Here is a 16,878-nt window from a genome sequence, read left to right as displayed (position 1 = left end):
GCCAAATCTAATGTCATGAAGATCTCCTATTTGTTTTCTTCTAAGAGGTTTAAGGTTTTGGCTCTTATGCTTAAGTTGTTGATCTACTGAGTTAATTTTTATATATAGTGGGAGATCAGGGTCCAATTTCATACTTTTCACCATCTGTTGAAAAGACTATACTTTCTTCATTGGATGGACTTGGCACTCTTGTCAGAAGGCAGCTGAAATAGCCTTTTCCAGGGCACCTGGTGGCTCAGTCAGTTGAGCAGTTGGCTCTTGATTTCGGCATAGGTCATGATCTCGGGGTTCTGGGATGGAGCCCTGTGCTGGGTTCCTTGCTCAGCGGGGAATGTGCTTGAGGGTTCTCTCTCTCTCTCCTTCTTACTCAGCTCACATGTGCGTTCCCTCGCACTCAAATAAGTAAATAAATCTTTAAAAAACTTAATCAGCTGACTACTGATTTTGGTTATAGATGTATTGGGTTTATTTCTGGACTCGCACATCTATTCCATTAGTCTATATAACTGTCCTTAAGGCAAAACCACACTGTTTTAACTACTATGGCTTTATAGTAAGCTTTGAAATTGGAGGTGTGAATCTCTCAATTTTATTCTTTTTTTTTTAAAGACTGTTTTGGCTATCCAAGGCCCTTTGTAATTCCATATGAATTTCTGCAAAAAGGCTGTTGGAATTTTTTTAGGGAATGTGGTAAATCAGTAGATTGTTTTACTGGTACAGACATCTTAATGATATTAAATCTTCCTATCCTTAACACAGATAGCTTTCCAGTTAACTTAGATCTTCTTTAATTTCTTTCAGTAATGTTTTAGAGTTTTGAGTGTACAAGCCTTGCACCTCTTTTATTAAATTCATTCCTAGACATTTTATTCTTTAAGAGGGTATTTGATGAATTTCTTAATTTCCTTTTGGGGTTGTTCACTGATGTGTGTAGAAACAAACAACTGGTTTTTCTGTGTTAAGCTTATTCCTTGCAATGTTGCTCAATCTACTTATTAGCTCTAATGGGTTTCTTGTGGATTCTTCGTGATTTCCTATATGTAGGATCATGTCATTTGCAAATAGTTTAGCCTTTTCCTTTTCAATGTGGATGCCTTTTATTTTTCTTTTTCTTCCTTTTTTTATTATTATTTTTAAAGATTTATTTATTTGAAAAAGAGAGAGAGAGAGTGCACACAAGCACAAGCAGGGAGATAGGCAGAGGGAGCAAGAAAGGGAGCAGACTCTCTGCTGAGCAGGGAGCCCAATTCATGGCTCAATCCCAGGCTCACAGGATCATGATCTGAGCTGAGGTCAGATGCTTAACCAACCAAGCCACCCTAGTGGCCCTCTTTTTTTTTTTTAAGAGAGAGTGCACGTGCAAGCAGGTGGGATAAGGACAGGGAGGGAGGGAGAGGATCTTAAGCAGGCCCCACACTAAGCGGTACTGAGTCTGAGGCAGGGCTCAATCTCTCATGACCCTGAGATTAAGAGTTGGACACTTAACCAACTGAGCCACTCAGGTACCCTATTTTTTCTTTTCTTCTTCTTTTTTTAATCTAATTGCTCTGGTTAGAACTTCTAGTACTATGTTAAATAACAGTGCTGAAAGCTGGCCTTCTTGTCTTGTTCCTGATCTTAGAAGGAAAGCTCTAACATTTCATCCAGTATGATGTTAGCTGTGAATTTTTCATAAATGCCAGTTATCAAGTTGAGGAAGTTCCCATCTATTCCTAATTGTAAGAGTTTTATCATGAAAGGGTATTAGATTTTGTTAAGTGTATTTTCTGTGTCAACTGAGATGATCAGTTGTGGTTTTTTTCCTCTGTTCTTTTTTTTTTTTTTTTTTTAAGATTTTCTTCATTTATTTATTGGAGAGATAACATGAGCACAAGTTGGGGGGTAGGGGCAGAGGGAGAGGCAGACTGCTCACTGAGCAGGGAGCCTGATGGGGGCTTGATCCCAGGACCCTGAGCTTATAACCTGAGCTGAAGGCAGCTGCTTAACTGACTGGTTGTTCTATTTGTGAAATTCTAACACATTTTTTAATGAATAATCTAGATCTTTGTTTTTGGTTAATTTCATACAAAGTAACTTCCAGTATATGTCACTGAAAGGATCATATTTGTCTTTAGTTTGATAATATAAGAGGGACAATACGAGAAATCAGGTATAAAATATTTATCAAGTTTGTAAATGATCGATCAATTTTCCATATTCTAAAATTTCCTTAACTTTGTCTGTTTAATATTTCCTTGGATAAGAATCAGGAAATGCATTGTATATTTTTTCTTCACCAAGTCAATTTTAAAAATTTTATAGACCATCACACTAGTTTACCTTGTAATATCCACTTTAAGTTTCTGTGTTGTTCACTCATCCTTCAGATATCATTACCCTACCCTCCCTCTAAAATTTTCACTAATTCAAATCCAAATGTACTTGTGTGGAACAATTCTTTTTATCAAGTGTAAATTATATTCTCATTTTTACTATCTATATAATTCTCTGCTTGATTTGGAAACAGCTACTTACTAACTATTGAGAAAGCTTTTTATGTCCCCTTTGCAAATATAATCTGCATTCAGATTTTGTTTTCCTCCCACACCAACCTATCTCTTTGCTCCTTTGACATTTACACACTGATTGGCTCTTTATTAAGTTGATCTGTGATAGTGTACTTCCTAACTGTGCTAAAATTCTTTTTGGTATAATCTGTCTTCCATCTGGTTGCTAATTCTCTTTAGGATAGATTCTTTTTTTTTTATTTTTTTTTTAATTTTTTTTTTTTAATTTATTTAGTCAGAGAGAGAGAGCGAGAGCAAGCACAGGCAGACAGAGTGGCAGGCAGAGTCAGAGGGAGAAGCAGGCTCCACGTGGAGCAAGGAGCCCGATGTGGGACTCGATCCCAGGATGCCGGGATCATGACCTGAGCCGAAGGCAGCTGCTTAACCAACTGAGCCACCCAGGCGTCCCAGGATAGATTCTTTATTTCTTTTGTTTCTAAGACAATGGAGGTGGAAATAAAAAAAACCAACCAGGGTCTTCGTAAGTAGACTAACTCAGACTTAACCCCAGGGATATGAAGATCAAGCAGAAAAACAAAAGTAAAACCTCTTCATACAGGAACAGCCTGTTTCTAGTGCCTACCACAGGAATTCAGTAGATTCTGTGCATTTAAATGACTATTAATAAGATTTCCAAGCAAACCTTTTTTTCAACTTCCAAAGGAAGTCTCACATCTCTTCTTAGGAAAAGCTGTGGTGTTTCCCTTTGGGGATCCAAATTAGTCAATTCAGAAAGTATTTCTGGCCAATCACGAACATGTTGCAAGGGTTTATGATAAGGCTTGAGTTGAAGGCCTGAAAAACATCTTTCCTTTTATAAATAATAATGTAAAAATAAATTATATCAACACATAGAAAATTTGTATTAAACTATCTGTACTTAAGTGCTGAATACACACAAATTAAAGGTCTAAATTTAAGTCACTGACTTTATAACCAATTATCTCACAACCCAGTTTTAGGTTAAAAGTTTGTGTTTTTGAGTATAAGAATTACGAGAATTACTAAAACAAATAAAACACATCAACTATATATAAGATCTTTAATTCCACTATAGCTTATTTAATTATGATCCAATCAGTAGAATCTGGTATTTTTTAAAAACTACAATTAAACATTAAATAGCCAATCACAATAACTCCAATTAGCTCCCTTATGTATTTGCAATACTTTGCTTGAAAGGTAAATCTATAGTGGCATCAGGTTGGTCCTAAATAAAAAGATGTGATAGAAAACTAATATAAAGAAAAAGAACGTTTGCATTATTTTAGGTGAAATGAGCACTGACAATAAAGGCAAGTTGGATAAGCACTACATTAAATGGCATTCAAATAAAATTCCATTGCCAGAGAAGGAAAGTTTTCAAATACTTAAAAACTGCTTTGAATGAAGCAGTGGATGAGGAGTCCAGAGGCTTACCTGTTCAAACAGCTGGAACACTAGTAATTTATATAAAAGAGAAGATCAGTGTATCATTTAAAAATTTAAAGTCATTAAGAAATTGATGCTATACCTAAGTTTACCAATCCACTCTCACAAAGGAATAGGTTTACAGAGTAACAACTTTCTTACTGAGGTTTTCTGAACAGATCCAAATAGTGAAATACTGCTGTGTTTCTTGAGAGAGACGCATTCCTTCCATAATCTGCTGCACTGTGGTATTATTTCCATGCTTCAGTTCAACAGAACGGTATGATCCATCCATTCTGTATATTCGAACTTTTTCGTACTAGGACAAAGAACAGTAATAAATTAGGCAACCTGGTTAGAAGTTACATATCCCAGCCTAACAAAAATGCTTCAATTTCAACTTCATATGTTTTATTATAGTTTTCAAACATGGAAAATAACAGAAAGCTGCTTCAAATATCTGCTGGTATACTTTAAAAAGATTTTTATTTCCATTATATTTTCCAGTATGTTTTCCTCTGGATATTTCAGGTGAAATAAATTTGAGAAGCTAAGGCAAATGGTTCTTAAAAGATATTCAACTTCAGATTCTTCTGGTACATGTTTTAAAGCTGTAACTGTACTAAGTAGGTATCATATGGGAGATATAGAGACTTAGTTACTCAGTCTGTTAGGTATCTCATGAGTCTAGTGGGCCATAAATTATACTGTAGAAATGTGTACTAGCAATAATTTTTCCCAAGAGGAATCTGTAATGGAAGACTATGCACATGAAAGTTATGAACAATAGACCTTGAGCCAATTTATTTCCTCCTGTTCAGAACATCTCAAAGAATCATCATCTTCTCAATACATTTTATAAAAATCCCTGTCACCTATTTAGCCCATCTCTCACCCACCTCCTCTCTAACAATCAGCACTTTGTTCTCTATATTTAGAAGTGTTTTCTTGTGTTTGGTTTTTTAGATTCCACATACAAGTGAAATCATATGGCATTTGCCTTTCTGTCTTATTTCACTTAGCATAATAAATACCCTCTTGGTCCATCCATGTCGTTCCAAATGACAAGATATCATTCTTTTTTATGGCTGAGTAATATTCCATCATCTATATATACCACTTAATCTTTATCCATTCATCTATGGATGGACACTTAGGTTGCTTCCATATCTTGGCTACTGTAAATAATATTGCAATAAACATAGAAATGCATGTATTTTTTCACACTTGATCTTAGCCAAAAGGCTGAGAAGCAACTGCATGTATCTTTTCAAATTAGTGTTTTCATTTTCTTTGTGTAAATACCCAGCAGTGGAATTACCAGATCATATGGTATTTCTATTTTTAATTCTAGGGAGAAGCTCTGTACTGTTTTCCACAGTGATTGCACCAATTTACATTCCCACAAATAGTGTGCAAGGGTTCTACTTTCTCTAGCACTTGTTATTTCTTACCTTTTTGAAACTAGCCATTCTGTCTGGTGTGAGGTAATATCTCACTGTGGTTTTTCTTTTTCTTTTTTTTTTTTTTTAAAGATTTTTTTTTTAATTTATTTATTTGACAGACAGAGATCACAAGTAGGCAGAGAGGCAGGCAGAGAGAGAGAGAGAGAGAGGGAAGCAGGCTTCCTGCAGAGCAGAGAGCCCGATGCGGGGCTCGATCCCAGGACCCTGAGATCATGACCCGAGCCGAAGGCAGCAGCCCAAACCACTGAGCCACCCAGGCGCCCCTCACTGTGGTTTTTCAATGTATTCTCAATACATTTTATTGCCCAAACAACTTCCAGGTCAGTTCATTTTGGATGAATGTATTAATTCTTCTTATCTTATTCATTTAGAATATAAAAATTATGCCAGGAATAATAATGTGTTCTATACAATTAGAAAATAAATTGTAATCAAGTATAACAGTGCCTATTACCACTTAATCTTTTTCTTGACTTTGTCTTGTGCTCATGGAATAGTATTTTGACAAAATGTGTTGAGTGTGTGGTGAGTGTGTATGTTAATATTCCTTAAAGGCAAAGATCATATATTTATTCTCTATCACTTGTTACTTCCAGCATTTCAAGGTATTAAATTCACAGAAATACTCCATAAATACTTACTGCCTAATTGATAGAAATATCTGGAAAGGCTCAGAGATTACATCTGTTGATATCAAGCTTTAATACTTTATCTATTATAAATCCTTTTATCTGGTTTACAAGTTTTCACACAGTTTTTAAATTGGTGACAGTTTTATTGTTACTATAACTTTTAGATGAACTGAGTTTTTTCTAATTGCTAACTATTCTCTATCTTAACGTTACTGCTCATTATTCCAGACATCATCAGGTATTAAGATTATACTAGAAATTAGGTTAATATTAAGTGTTTTAAAGATTTATTTACTTATACAGTTTTTATTTTGATATTCAAGAATAAGTGTCTGAATATTAGGGATGATAACAAATTTAATACTTAAGAGATCTACCCATGAGGTTTTCTAAAAGCCGTAAGAAATGATCCATGCATTCCTCTTGCCACAAATACTCAAATTACTTATCAATTTAAATAGTTGGCTTAGCTCTATTTCTGAAGGTAATTCTTACTGGTTTGTTAATGGCTTCCTTCAATAGCTTTGCAGCTTCTTCCCAGTTATTTTGTTTGTTTTCTTCACAGATATTTAAAGGGGATCTTCCTTGTTGGTCTGTTATGTGCTAGAAATTTTAGAAAAAAGAAAAATGTGAAGAAAAAAAGCATTACAAATATATGGCATTATAAGTGAAAATGTCATTCAATCAATCAAAATTTCATAAAAAATAGATTTTGTCAAGTATTAAATACTAACCATACTTAGCATATACTACACTTAAACATGAACTGATAAAGATGAAAGACTGAAAGCACTAATCAATGTGATTATTGTTTTTTAAAGCTTTGATTATAAGATCCAACAAAGGTTTTGTTTAAATTGATTATTTTCCCATTTAAAAATACTTATTAATACAACTTCTGGAAAAATGGGTAGAAAATCTTTTTCCTTCATGAAGATATTTTTTGAGGAAATACAATATAACACAAGAAGAGGTTAAATTTTATGTATATGCAGGAGATGGATGATGGTGATGACTGTACAGCAATGTGAATGTATTTAATGCAACTGAACTGTATATCTAAAAATGGTTAAAATGGTAAATTTTATGTGAGGTACATTTTATCACAATAAACAAGTGTAAAAGCAAAGTTTACATATAAGTGTTACTTATACTATGCAGATGGTAAAATTTATTTTTTAATTGACTTCTCAAGAATACAACTGAACATTTAATGTCATCACTTGTTATTCATTGCTTGAACATTAAAAAATAAAAAATCCTGGAAAATAACTTACTCTGTCAACTTCTGGATGGTTTAGAAGAATCTGTACTATTTCAGCATGTCCTCCTCCAGCAGCAAAATGAAGAGGAGAACTGAGCTGTCCATTTAAAAGATTTGGATTGCACTTTCCTTTTTCTAACAAAATGCGAGTGGCCTCAACTTTTCCATACCTATAAAAAAAAGAAGAAACTTAGCCCCCCAAATCATATGAAATGCTTTAAAAATTCAAATTTTAGATGATATCTCAAAGAAATCTAAGATTTTTTTTTTATTTTAGTAAGACACTGACATAAATGTTTTCAGTGCCCAGGGATTTCTTATGAATTCTTTTGGTTCAGTTCAACTGTTTCTGTTCCTGATTAAGTGAGAGGAAATATAACCTCAAACACAAGACAGAGCAGATGACAAAGAACAACCCCATGCAAAGTACAAAAATTATAAATTAAGGAAATAAAATGTTTAGTCAAAATTGGTTCAGAATCAGAAACTTCATAAGGCTTTTACTTAGGCCTGACTGTGATTTGCAAAAGGCCCAAGGATAGAATTGGATATGTACCTGCTGTGTTGGGCAGTGTGGGAGACATAAAGATGTGTAAGATACATGGTCTCTGCTCTAGTAAAGGCTTATAAAGTAATAAGAGAGGTAAAATAAAAACATGGGATAAGTTACATTATGCTTTAAAATTGAAGTAACAGTTTAGGATAACAATTAACATAATAGGGGCTATATATTTGTCAAGTCAAGATAGTATATAACTAACGCTTTAAAAAACATCAGAAAAGATAGGACTTTAGTCTAAGACTCCCTGAAATATTTTGATAGAACAACTTGAAGTGTATTTTAAGTAGGAAGGAACCAAAGAGATGTTGAAGAGAGGCAAAAATATTTTAGGTGTGTGTGTGTGTGTGGTGGGGGAGAAGTAAGCAAAGCAAGGGCCCAGAAGAGTACAAAGCATCTGTTGGACATAGTTGAGTCCACCATTTTGTCAAAGCCAAAGATTTATATAAGGCTGCAATCTGAAGCAAGGGTGGAAAAGTAATTCAGTGTCTGTAAATAAATAGGTAAGAGGGGAGAAAGGGGAAAGGAAATTTGCTTTCAGATATGGTACATCTGAGATGAAAATAACACATCTTTAGAAGTGATCTGGTTTGCCAGCAACTTTCCTTTCTTCCCTTCTACATAGCCTTCTTATACCCTGAAACTGCCACTTGTATGCTACCCTTTCCTATTCATTTGACATTTTGCTCACATTCTTTGCTATTCCTGAGATGTCCTTTTCTCCCTACCTCATTTTGTCTAGGTTAAATCCTGTTACTTCTCTGAAACAGTTTTAAAATGTACTTCTATAGTTCCACTACATGTAGCACTTTTTTGCTTTTTTTATAGGACTTATCTACTTTCACCCTTATTTATATACATCTCTTCTCTAATAGCCTGGGAATTCCTTGAGGGTAGGTACACCATCTCTGCATTCTCTAAACTGCCTTATAGACAACAAGAGAGTGACTAAACTATTCAGTAGGCATTTGAAAATACAGGCTTAGTATTCAGGAGGAAGGCAAAGGCTTGGATTATCTACCTGAGGAAAAGCAAATTAATCTAACTGAAAAGGCTGGGAGATTTTAGGGTACCTGGGTGGCTCAGTCTGTTAAGCATTGGCCTGCTGGCTGAGACTGAGTCCTGCACTGGGCTCCCTGCTCAGCAGGGAGCCTGCTTCTTCCTCTGCCTGCCATTCCCCCTGCTTATGCTCTAACCCCCATCTCTCTGTCAAATAAATAAATAAAATCTTAAAAAAAAAAAAAGGCTGGGATAATTTGAAAAATGAAAAATTAGTATCTTAGAACAATGAAATGCCATCTTGAAAAACAATCTTTCAGGACAGGAAAAGGCACTTCTAAGCAATTCAAGTAATAAAATATAAATGTACATTTTGTTTTCATGGTTCTTTCTTATATAATTACTTGATATAATCTTCAAAATAACCTTTATGGCATGCAGAAGTATTTTTATATCACAGTTAAGGAAAATGAAGCTTGAACCAGGTAAGCAATTTGCTGAAGGTCCCATGGTTACTAACCAGTGTTAGAATCCAGGTTTTTCAATCTTAGTATAGCAGTTTCCATACCATTACACATGCGTTAAGTCACAGGATGGAAGCCAGTATTTCAATAATAATGATAATTTAACAGTAATATCTTGCATTTGTACTGACCTTCATTACAGCTCCATTATGCCCCTTCAACTCCAATTTGTTCTTAGAATGAAGGGGTGGTCAACAGTATTAATGCTGTAGAGCGGGGAAAGAGATTAAAAACTCAGAAAAGTTTAAGAAGTTTAATGAAGAGTGAAAAAGAGACAACAGTGAGTGTGGCCCACTCACCTTTGAAGTCTGGCTGTGAAAGGAAGGAAAGAAACAGGATAGTGGCCAGAAAAGGCAGCAGGGTCAAATTAATATTCTTTTCAAGAGGAAGAGAACCATGTACGTTGGAAGGCAAGAGAAAAAGTGCAGAGAAGGGGAGAGTGAATTTATGGTAAACGAGGATTTTTACTTGCATATCCCATGATACAGGAGAGATGAGAACAAAAACAACAGATAAGAAGGACATTTCCGATGGCATCAGTTTTCTTTGAAAATAGGAGGTAAAACTATCTGATAAGAATACAGAAAGGAAGTAGTGGGAGTTTAAGTGCTTAAGAGTAGAAAGGTTCAGAATAGCTTATATGAGAGAACTAAAAGGCTGACAGGATGAATGAGACAAAGAAGTTAGACAGCTAAGCTACAGTGAAGATGGGATAATTTGAAGGGAGTCAAATCATCATAGCCCTAAAGTACTCTAGCAAAAACATGAAGCCTAAAAAAAGATCAGAGAAGACACTGATTTGAGAAAGGTCAAAGAATATGTGATGTCAGTGAAACATTTACTGAGTGGCTGATTAAGTTGCTCATATGGGGAGAAAGCCAACTTAAATAGTTTTGGAAAATGGTGATCCCACTAAAGAGTTTTCAGGTACGTGGCCACCAATATGAGAATTTTAAAAGCTTGCAGCTATCTTAGGGGTGGTCCTCAAAGAGTGATCTAGGAAGCCCTGAGAATCCCTGAAATCTTTTCAGGGTACCTGTAGATCAAACATATTTTCCTAGTAATATTAAGATGTTATTTATCCTTTAAACTCTTTTTTGATCCTAAGTGTACAGTGGGGTAGTCTAGAAGCAATTTGCCATATAATTTTGCAACAAATTAAAGGCAAAATCAGATGTGAGAATCCAGCTATCTTCTATTAAGCTAGAGAATAAAGAGATTTGCCAAGAATGTAAAACAATACTATTCTTAATTTTTTAAATTTTAGAAAATATGGTATTTTTCATAAAATTGTTACTTATGTTAATGTTTATTGTTATTGTTATTATTGTGTTAAATGAATTAATACTTAAACTATTTTGGGGGTATAACTTCTAATATGTTAATATAATTTACATAAAAAAAACCTTTGGGCTCCTATAACTTTTAAGAGTAAAAGGCAGACCTGACACCAAAAAGTTGGAGAACCACCAATTTAATAAAAACCCTCAATTTAAAGATGAGAAAACAGACCAAGAAGGATAAAACATCTTCTCTAAGCTTATAAAGATAGTCTCCAAATCTCAGTCTCTTAATGAGATGGCCTAATATTCCCCTCCTTGATCCTTATACCAATTAGTGAATAAAATACATTTTCAAGATAAAGTAATTTAAGTTCTTAGTAATTGGTTAAATCAGTCTTCATTCAAATTCACATTAATCAAATGATCCATTTGATTAAAAGTATTGCAAGTGACCTATATTACTCCTGGTACATTAAACTTAATTTCCAACTGACAAAATTAATTTTATCAAAGGATAAAACTCTTTTCCTTGGTATACTGTAGTAGTAAGATTTTCTAATTAAAAATACTATGGATTATGAGTTTCATATTTAGGCATCAAAATCTTTAAATTTCTACAGTACTTTAATAATAACAGCCAACATCTACTGAGTGCTTATTATGTGCTAGGTATCCTCAAAGCATTTACTTACATTTTCTCCTTTAATCTTAACAAATGTACTATTATTAAGTCCACCTCATAGATGAAGACAAAGGTCCTTAGAGATTTTAAATAACTTGCCAAAAGTCATAATTTTAGGAAATGAGAGTTATTAGGGTAGAAACCTAAGGATATTTCAAAGAACGTTAATTATACTTCTGTTTTTATGTAATATGTACTTAAAAATGCTACCATTCTTAAAATATAAATATTACAATTCTTTTATTAGAAAAGAAAATAACCAATGCCACAAAAAAAGGGAAATATTAACCAAATATAAATTCGGGATGCCTCAACTAAAATTCTCTGCCTCTGTCTTCCTGATTTCATAGTGTACTTTTTTTTTTTTTTTTAACCAATTCCAAATAAGGCATGTGATTTCTTTCAGTACTGCTGCTGCCAATATTTACTGGTAATCTGAAGAAACAACTAAAAGTTCAGTTTAAAAAGATTTAGGGTAACTCCAAATATGAGTAGAAAATTCCATGTAATGGGAAAACAATTAAGAACACACAGAATAAAGGAGCAGATATTTCTTGAATAAAGGAGCATATTTTTAGGGAAACAGCGTATTTTTAAGGGAGAAAAGATGGATATTAAAAGCAATTATATTTAGCTACAGGATCACAGATTTTGGAATCTGTGAAATTAAAAGAATTTTGAGCTGGAAAGAACTCTAGCAATGATCTAATTAATGCCTTTACATATAGATAAATAAACAGATATAGAGAAGTGAAGTATCTTGCTAAATGTTGCTCAGCTAAGAAGTAGCAGACATTTAACAAGCAGTGAATAATGTAAGCACTTCTTAAACTAGCTAAGGAGAATCCCTTTAAATAAGAAGTCAAAAGCAACTTTTGCATAACAAATAATGGTAAATAACTTCATTACATTCCTTCTGGAGGATAAACCAGAGCTGACAGTTAACTACTGCTATAAACACAAATATAAGAACTCAGCTCAGCTGAGGGAAGAATTACTATCACATGGGAGGAATAGGAAAGCAAGAGGTACAATACGCAAGTAGTGGAAACACCTAACCCTAATCCTGCAATCCTGTGAGCTAATCCTTCTCATCTTAAAAAAATAATAATAATGAAGAATGGCATTCATTCTAATGAAGGCTTTTGGGAGTTTCGTGATCCCACAGCTTCCCAAAGAACTAAATGGATACTTTTCCAGCATGATCAATGGCAAATCATAAGTAGTTAACCTCATGTAAATTTTATAGTAAGGGTAAACAAACTTAATATAACTCCAATACAAAATGTGAATAGGGACCTAGTGCTATATAATGACACTTGCTAGTCATTAGTTATTATACAGGATGATTTGGTAATGCCTCGAACACCAATGATACTTTTCCCATGGGGCAGACCTTGTAATTCTGAATAGTGGTACATATAAACAGTAATCAAAGACCTAAATAGAAAGCCCGTAAGGCAAAATGTGGTAGAGAAAAAGTGGCTGGAATGACGACAGTTCTGAAAAGAAGCATTAACATTTACAACTAAGGATTCATTCCTTCCAAGAGAAAAAAGTAATCCATTTACCAGCATGCATAATGAATGGGCGCCCAGTGGTCACTATCTAATTGATTGACAGAAAATCTTTCATTGAGAAGACGGTTTAGTAATTCTGAATCTCCTTCACAGGCACTTCGATGGAGAGGAAAGTCATCTACCCACTGTCGTTCCCTAATCATTAAAAATAGATAAATTTTTTTTTAAAAACACTTTTGAAATTCAAATTGTTTCAAAATAAACAGGACATATCAATGAGAGCCATATATCACATAGTAGCTGCAAACTAAATCTTTTATGCAATGGTTATATTGCATACTAGTTACATACATCATTTAAAAAAATATTTTAACATTATAATGTAAGTTTTAGAAAAGCAATGTGGAGTAAAACCAAAACAGTACTTGTCTTCTGTGACACTGCTCATGCTTCTCTGCCATTTTTCCTGTTTGGGAATTTGGATTTTTGAGTAGTCTGGAGCTCCTAGACCAAAGTATGGATTTATTACCACTTTATCTACCTAAAAAGGGAAAATAGAAAAAACAAAAACAAAAACTCCTTAAAGAGCTTTAGATACTTGACTTCAATAGATATAAATACAACTAAATAAACACAACTAACTAGATGTCATCTTAACATTTACAATTGGTAATAGGTATATTTACTTTAGAAAAAAATTATAGTTCAGATAAAATGTCTTTTGAAATCAGAGCAAAATTCATTCAGCTCTTACCCGGTTTGTATATTGAAGGTCTGATCCAAACAAAGGGTTGTAAATACAAGTATCTGCTTTCTCTAGGGCTAACATTTTACTCTTTATTTCTAGTGCACTGTAGCCCATATGTAGTGAGTTTTCTGTCTGACCTGATTCAGTAGCATATGCAGGGTTTATAACATTAGTTTTTATCCGCTCAAGAGGAGAAGGTCGGAATAAAGCTGGAATAAAGTGAGATTGTGCATGACGTTCATCTAACCACCTGGCAAAATAAGAAAGAAGAGGTCACAGAAGTATCTGTTCAAAAATGAAGATGAAAAAGTAGACCATCAAATTCTGAGATGATACATTCTAATATTACATTCAGATTTTTAAACTTTTAACTAGTGTTCATTAAATACTTCATTTACTAATAATAAAAGTTTGGTTAATAGACACAGCAAACTTTTAAAAAATGCATATACCATCATAATAAAAACACCTTTCAAAAAATATGAAGTACTTTTAAAATTAGAACCATTGAGATGGAGGTGACATTAGCTCTGTAGTTTCAGAAGGACAAAGGCATGATAGTCTAAACAACCTGTACCTGCTAAGAGTAACTCAATACTAAATCTATCAGAACAACGTGAGGAGCCATTTGACCCACCATCAGGGAAAACAGAAAGAGAACTTTAGTCATTCGCTTATCTAACTATTTTTTAAATTAACATATAATGTATTATTTGTTTCAGGAGTACAGGTCACCACAACACAAACACACCCCAATGTCCATCACTCAGTTACCTCATCCCCTGACCCTCTTCCCCTCCAGCAACCCTCAGTTTGTTTCATAAGATTAACTATTTTTAAAGACATAATTAGTTCTATTGAAAAAGTAGTGGACAGATGGACGTAAGGAAACTAGTGCAAAGTAGAAGGAGAAATAAAGGCAATGGTAACTCAACTTGCAAATTAAAAAAAAAACAAAAAAAACAAAAACTAAATCTAGTTGTATAACAAGGAATCTTAATTCTTAATCCAGGGCAGTCTTTGTCATTTTTGAAAGAAGATTAGCTGGTGCAGGCAAACCAGGACAATCTTGTCTTTGGGGCTTTTCATTTTTATCTTGTACTTCAAAAACTTTACATTATGTTACATACATGTATTACTAATTTTGTTATTTTCTTCTGTTCTTTTCAGAGCTAATTTCTACTATGTATTTGACTTATTTAAAAAAATATTTTTAGTGGCATTTCTTACTTATCCAAGGCTATTAACATCCTTGCTGTAAGTGTAGCAAAATGAGTACTGGATTCACTACAGACTCGCATAATATCTTGTAAGCAGTAAAAAATTGGGCATCCTGGAGTATACGTATATTTAGTATTATCTGAAAGAGAAAATGAATAATGCCATCATATAAAAGGTTTACAACCGCATGTTTTTCATTTAAAATTATATAGTATGTTTTAAAAAGTAGTTCAGTGTAACATGAGTTGTTTTATATTTGGATATAGAAGACCTTGATTAAACTGATGACTAGTTCTGTGACCCTATCCATTCGGAATTAGGAGATGTATATTCTTCTTGCAAGGTTGCAGAAATTGTTTCCTCTTTTTCTTCTACAACAATATTGTAAAACTCTGATTAATAAGATTTCCAACACTGTTTAAAATAGTGTACTTTTCAGCCTAAGTATAGCTGGAAAAATATATATATCTGGAATGCTAGAGTTGGCTAATAAAATACACATAAGTAGTGTGTGAGCAGCAGGATAATGGCATATCCACACTGGGTCATTAATTTATCATCAGAATTATTACTGCCTCATAGGAGGCCAGTACTCTAAAGTTTCCAAAGTGGTTTTCAAATCTAATACCTCATTGAATGCTTCTAGCACAATGAACTTAGTAGAAGAAGATACCTATCTTACAAATAGAGGCTGAGGCTTAGAAGAGGTCATTTGCCCAAAGGCACAAATTTAGTAGGCTGAAAGGTCTACACTGAAATTTAGTGTTTTTCAATTATTTCAGGATGTCAAAGACTCAAATTAAATTTTTACATTAAATCTAAACTCTTTAAATATTACCAATGTTGTTAGGCAGAGTATTTTAGAATTATTATTAACACCTTCTTGTGCCAAATCCCAGATAGGTCCTGATCACAGTCTGTTAATGTTCCAAAATACTGAAATATGTTTCTAGTCATATCCTTTGAAAAATCCCTTATTATAATCTGAAAATTTTTAATTTCAATTATGGCTTCCCGCCTTACTTCTTTATTCTGCTTTTAAAACCAGAAACAAAAACATTACTGTTTAGTCCAGAAGGTTGAATATTACTTTGAAATCAAAATACTTTTTTTTTTTTTTTTTAAAGATTTTATTTATTTATTTGACAGAGAGAGATCACAAGTACACAGAGAGGTAGGCAGAGAGAGAGAGGGAAGCAGGCTCCCTGCTCAGCAGAGAGCCCGATGTGGGACTCGATCCCAGGACCCTGAGATCATGACCTGAGCCGAAGGCAGCGGCTTAACCCACTGAGCCACCCAGGCGCCCAAAATACTTTTTTAAGTAATAAATTTTCTCATCTTAACTACTAGCTGAAAAATAGGTATTTTAAAACAGTGTAATAATAACCATGAATGCAAGTTACTTAATTCCTCATTAATAAATTTAATAAAATTAATAAAATTCCTTTTATTTAGCATCTAAAGTACATAAAGATTGATAAAACTTATACTTTACCTTTGACAACTGATGGAACAATAAATAATGCTGCTTCTCTCCCCGTCTTCTCCCCATCCAGAGGAAATGTCTTCATTAGTACCACTCGCTTTCCTAACCATTTTTAAAAATCAGTGAAAATAAAAATAATGGGCTTTTAAATTTTATAAATTTCCTTGAGAATTAGAAAAAAAATTATTTTAATTCCAGTGCAGCTAACAGTGTTATATTAGTTCCAGGCTTACAATATAGCAATTCAACAAATCCATATATTACTCGGGGCTCATTAAGATAAGTATACTCTTAATCTCCTTCACTATTTCCCCCATCTTCCAACCCAACCCCTCAGTAGTAACCATTGGTTTGTTTTCTGGTTAAGAGCTAATTTTGGTTTGTCCCTTTTTCTTTTTTGAGAACTAGAATTTTTTTTAAAAGGCAGTATTAAGAGGAGTTCAAATAGGGTGCCTGGGTGGCTCAGTGGGTTAAGCCTCTGCCTTTGGCTTGGGTCATGGTCTCAGGCTCCTGGATCCCAGGAGCTTCCCCCCTCTCT

General features: G+C 33.8%; 1 protein-coding gene across 3 annotated transcripts in view; it reads right to left on the bottom strand.

The window, feature by feature from the left end:
* KRIT1 (KRIT1 ankyrin repeat containing) overlaps positions 1-16,878 on the bottom strand; it is a 36,526-nt gene that overhangs the window by 11,184 nt on the left and 8,464 nt on the right. For all 3 annotated transcript variants that reach the window (XM_059396870.1, XM_059396869.1, XM_059396871.1), the window contains 9 exons: positions 16,350-16,442; positions 14,864-14,993; positions 13,640-13,883; positions 13,311-13,426; positions 12,937-13,080; positions 7,332-7,488; positions 6,550-6,657; positions 4,119-4,275; positions 3,190-3,341 (listed from right to left, as the gene is read on the bottom strand). In XM_059396870.1, the coding sequence (XP_059252853.1) occupies positions 3,190-3,341; positions 4,119-4,275; positions 6,550-6,657; positions 7,332-7,488; positions 12,937-13,080; positions 13,311-13,426; positions 13,640-13,883; positions 14,864-14,993; positions 16,350-16,442 (1,301 nt within the window). The remainder of the gene's footprint in view (positions 1-3,189; positions 3,342-4,118; positions 4,276-6,549; positions 6,658-7,331; positions 7,489-12,936; positions 13,081-13,310; positions 13,427-13,639; positions 13,884-14,863; positions 14,994-16,349; positions 16,443-16,878) is intronic.

The sequence above is a fragment of the Mustela nigripes genome, chromosome 4, assembly GCF_022355385.1.
Source record: "Mustela nigripes isolate SB6536 chromosome 4, MUSNIG.SB6536, whole genome shotgun sequence".
NCBI classification, from domain to species: domain Eukaryota; kingdom Metazoa; phylum Chordata; class Mammalia; order Carnivora; family Mustelidae; genus Mustela; species Mustela nigripes.
This window is presented reverse-complemented; position numbering and strand designations above follow the sequence as displayed.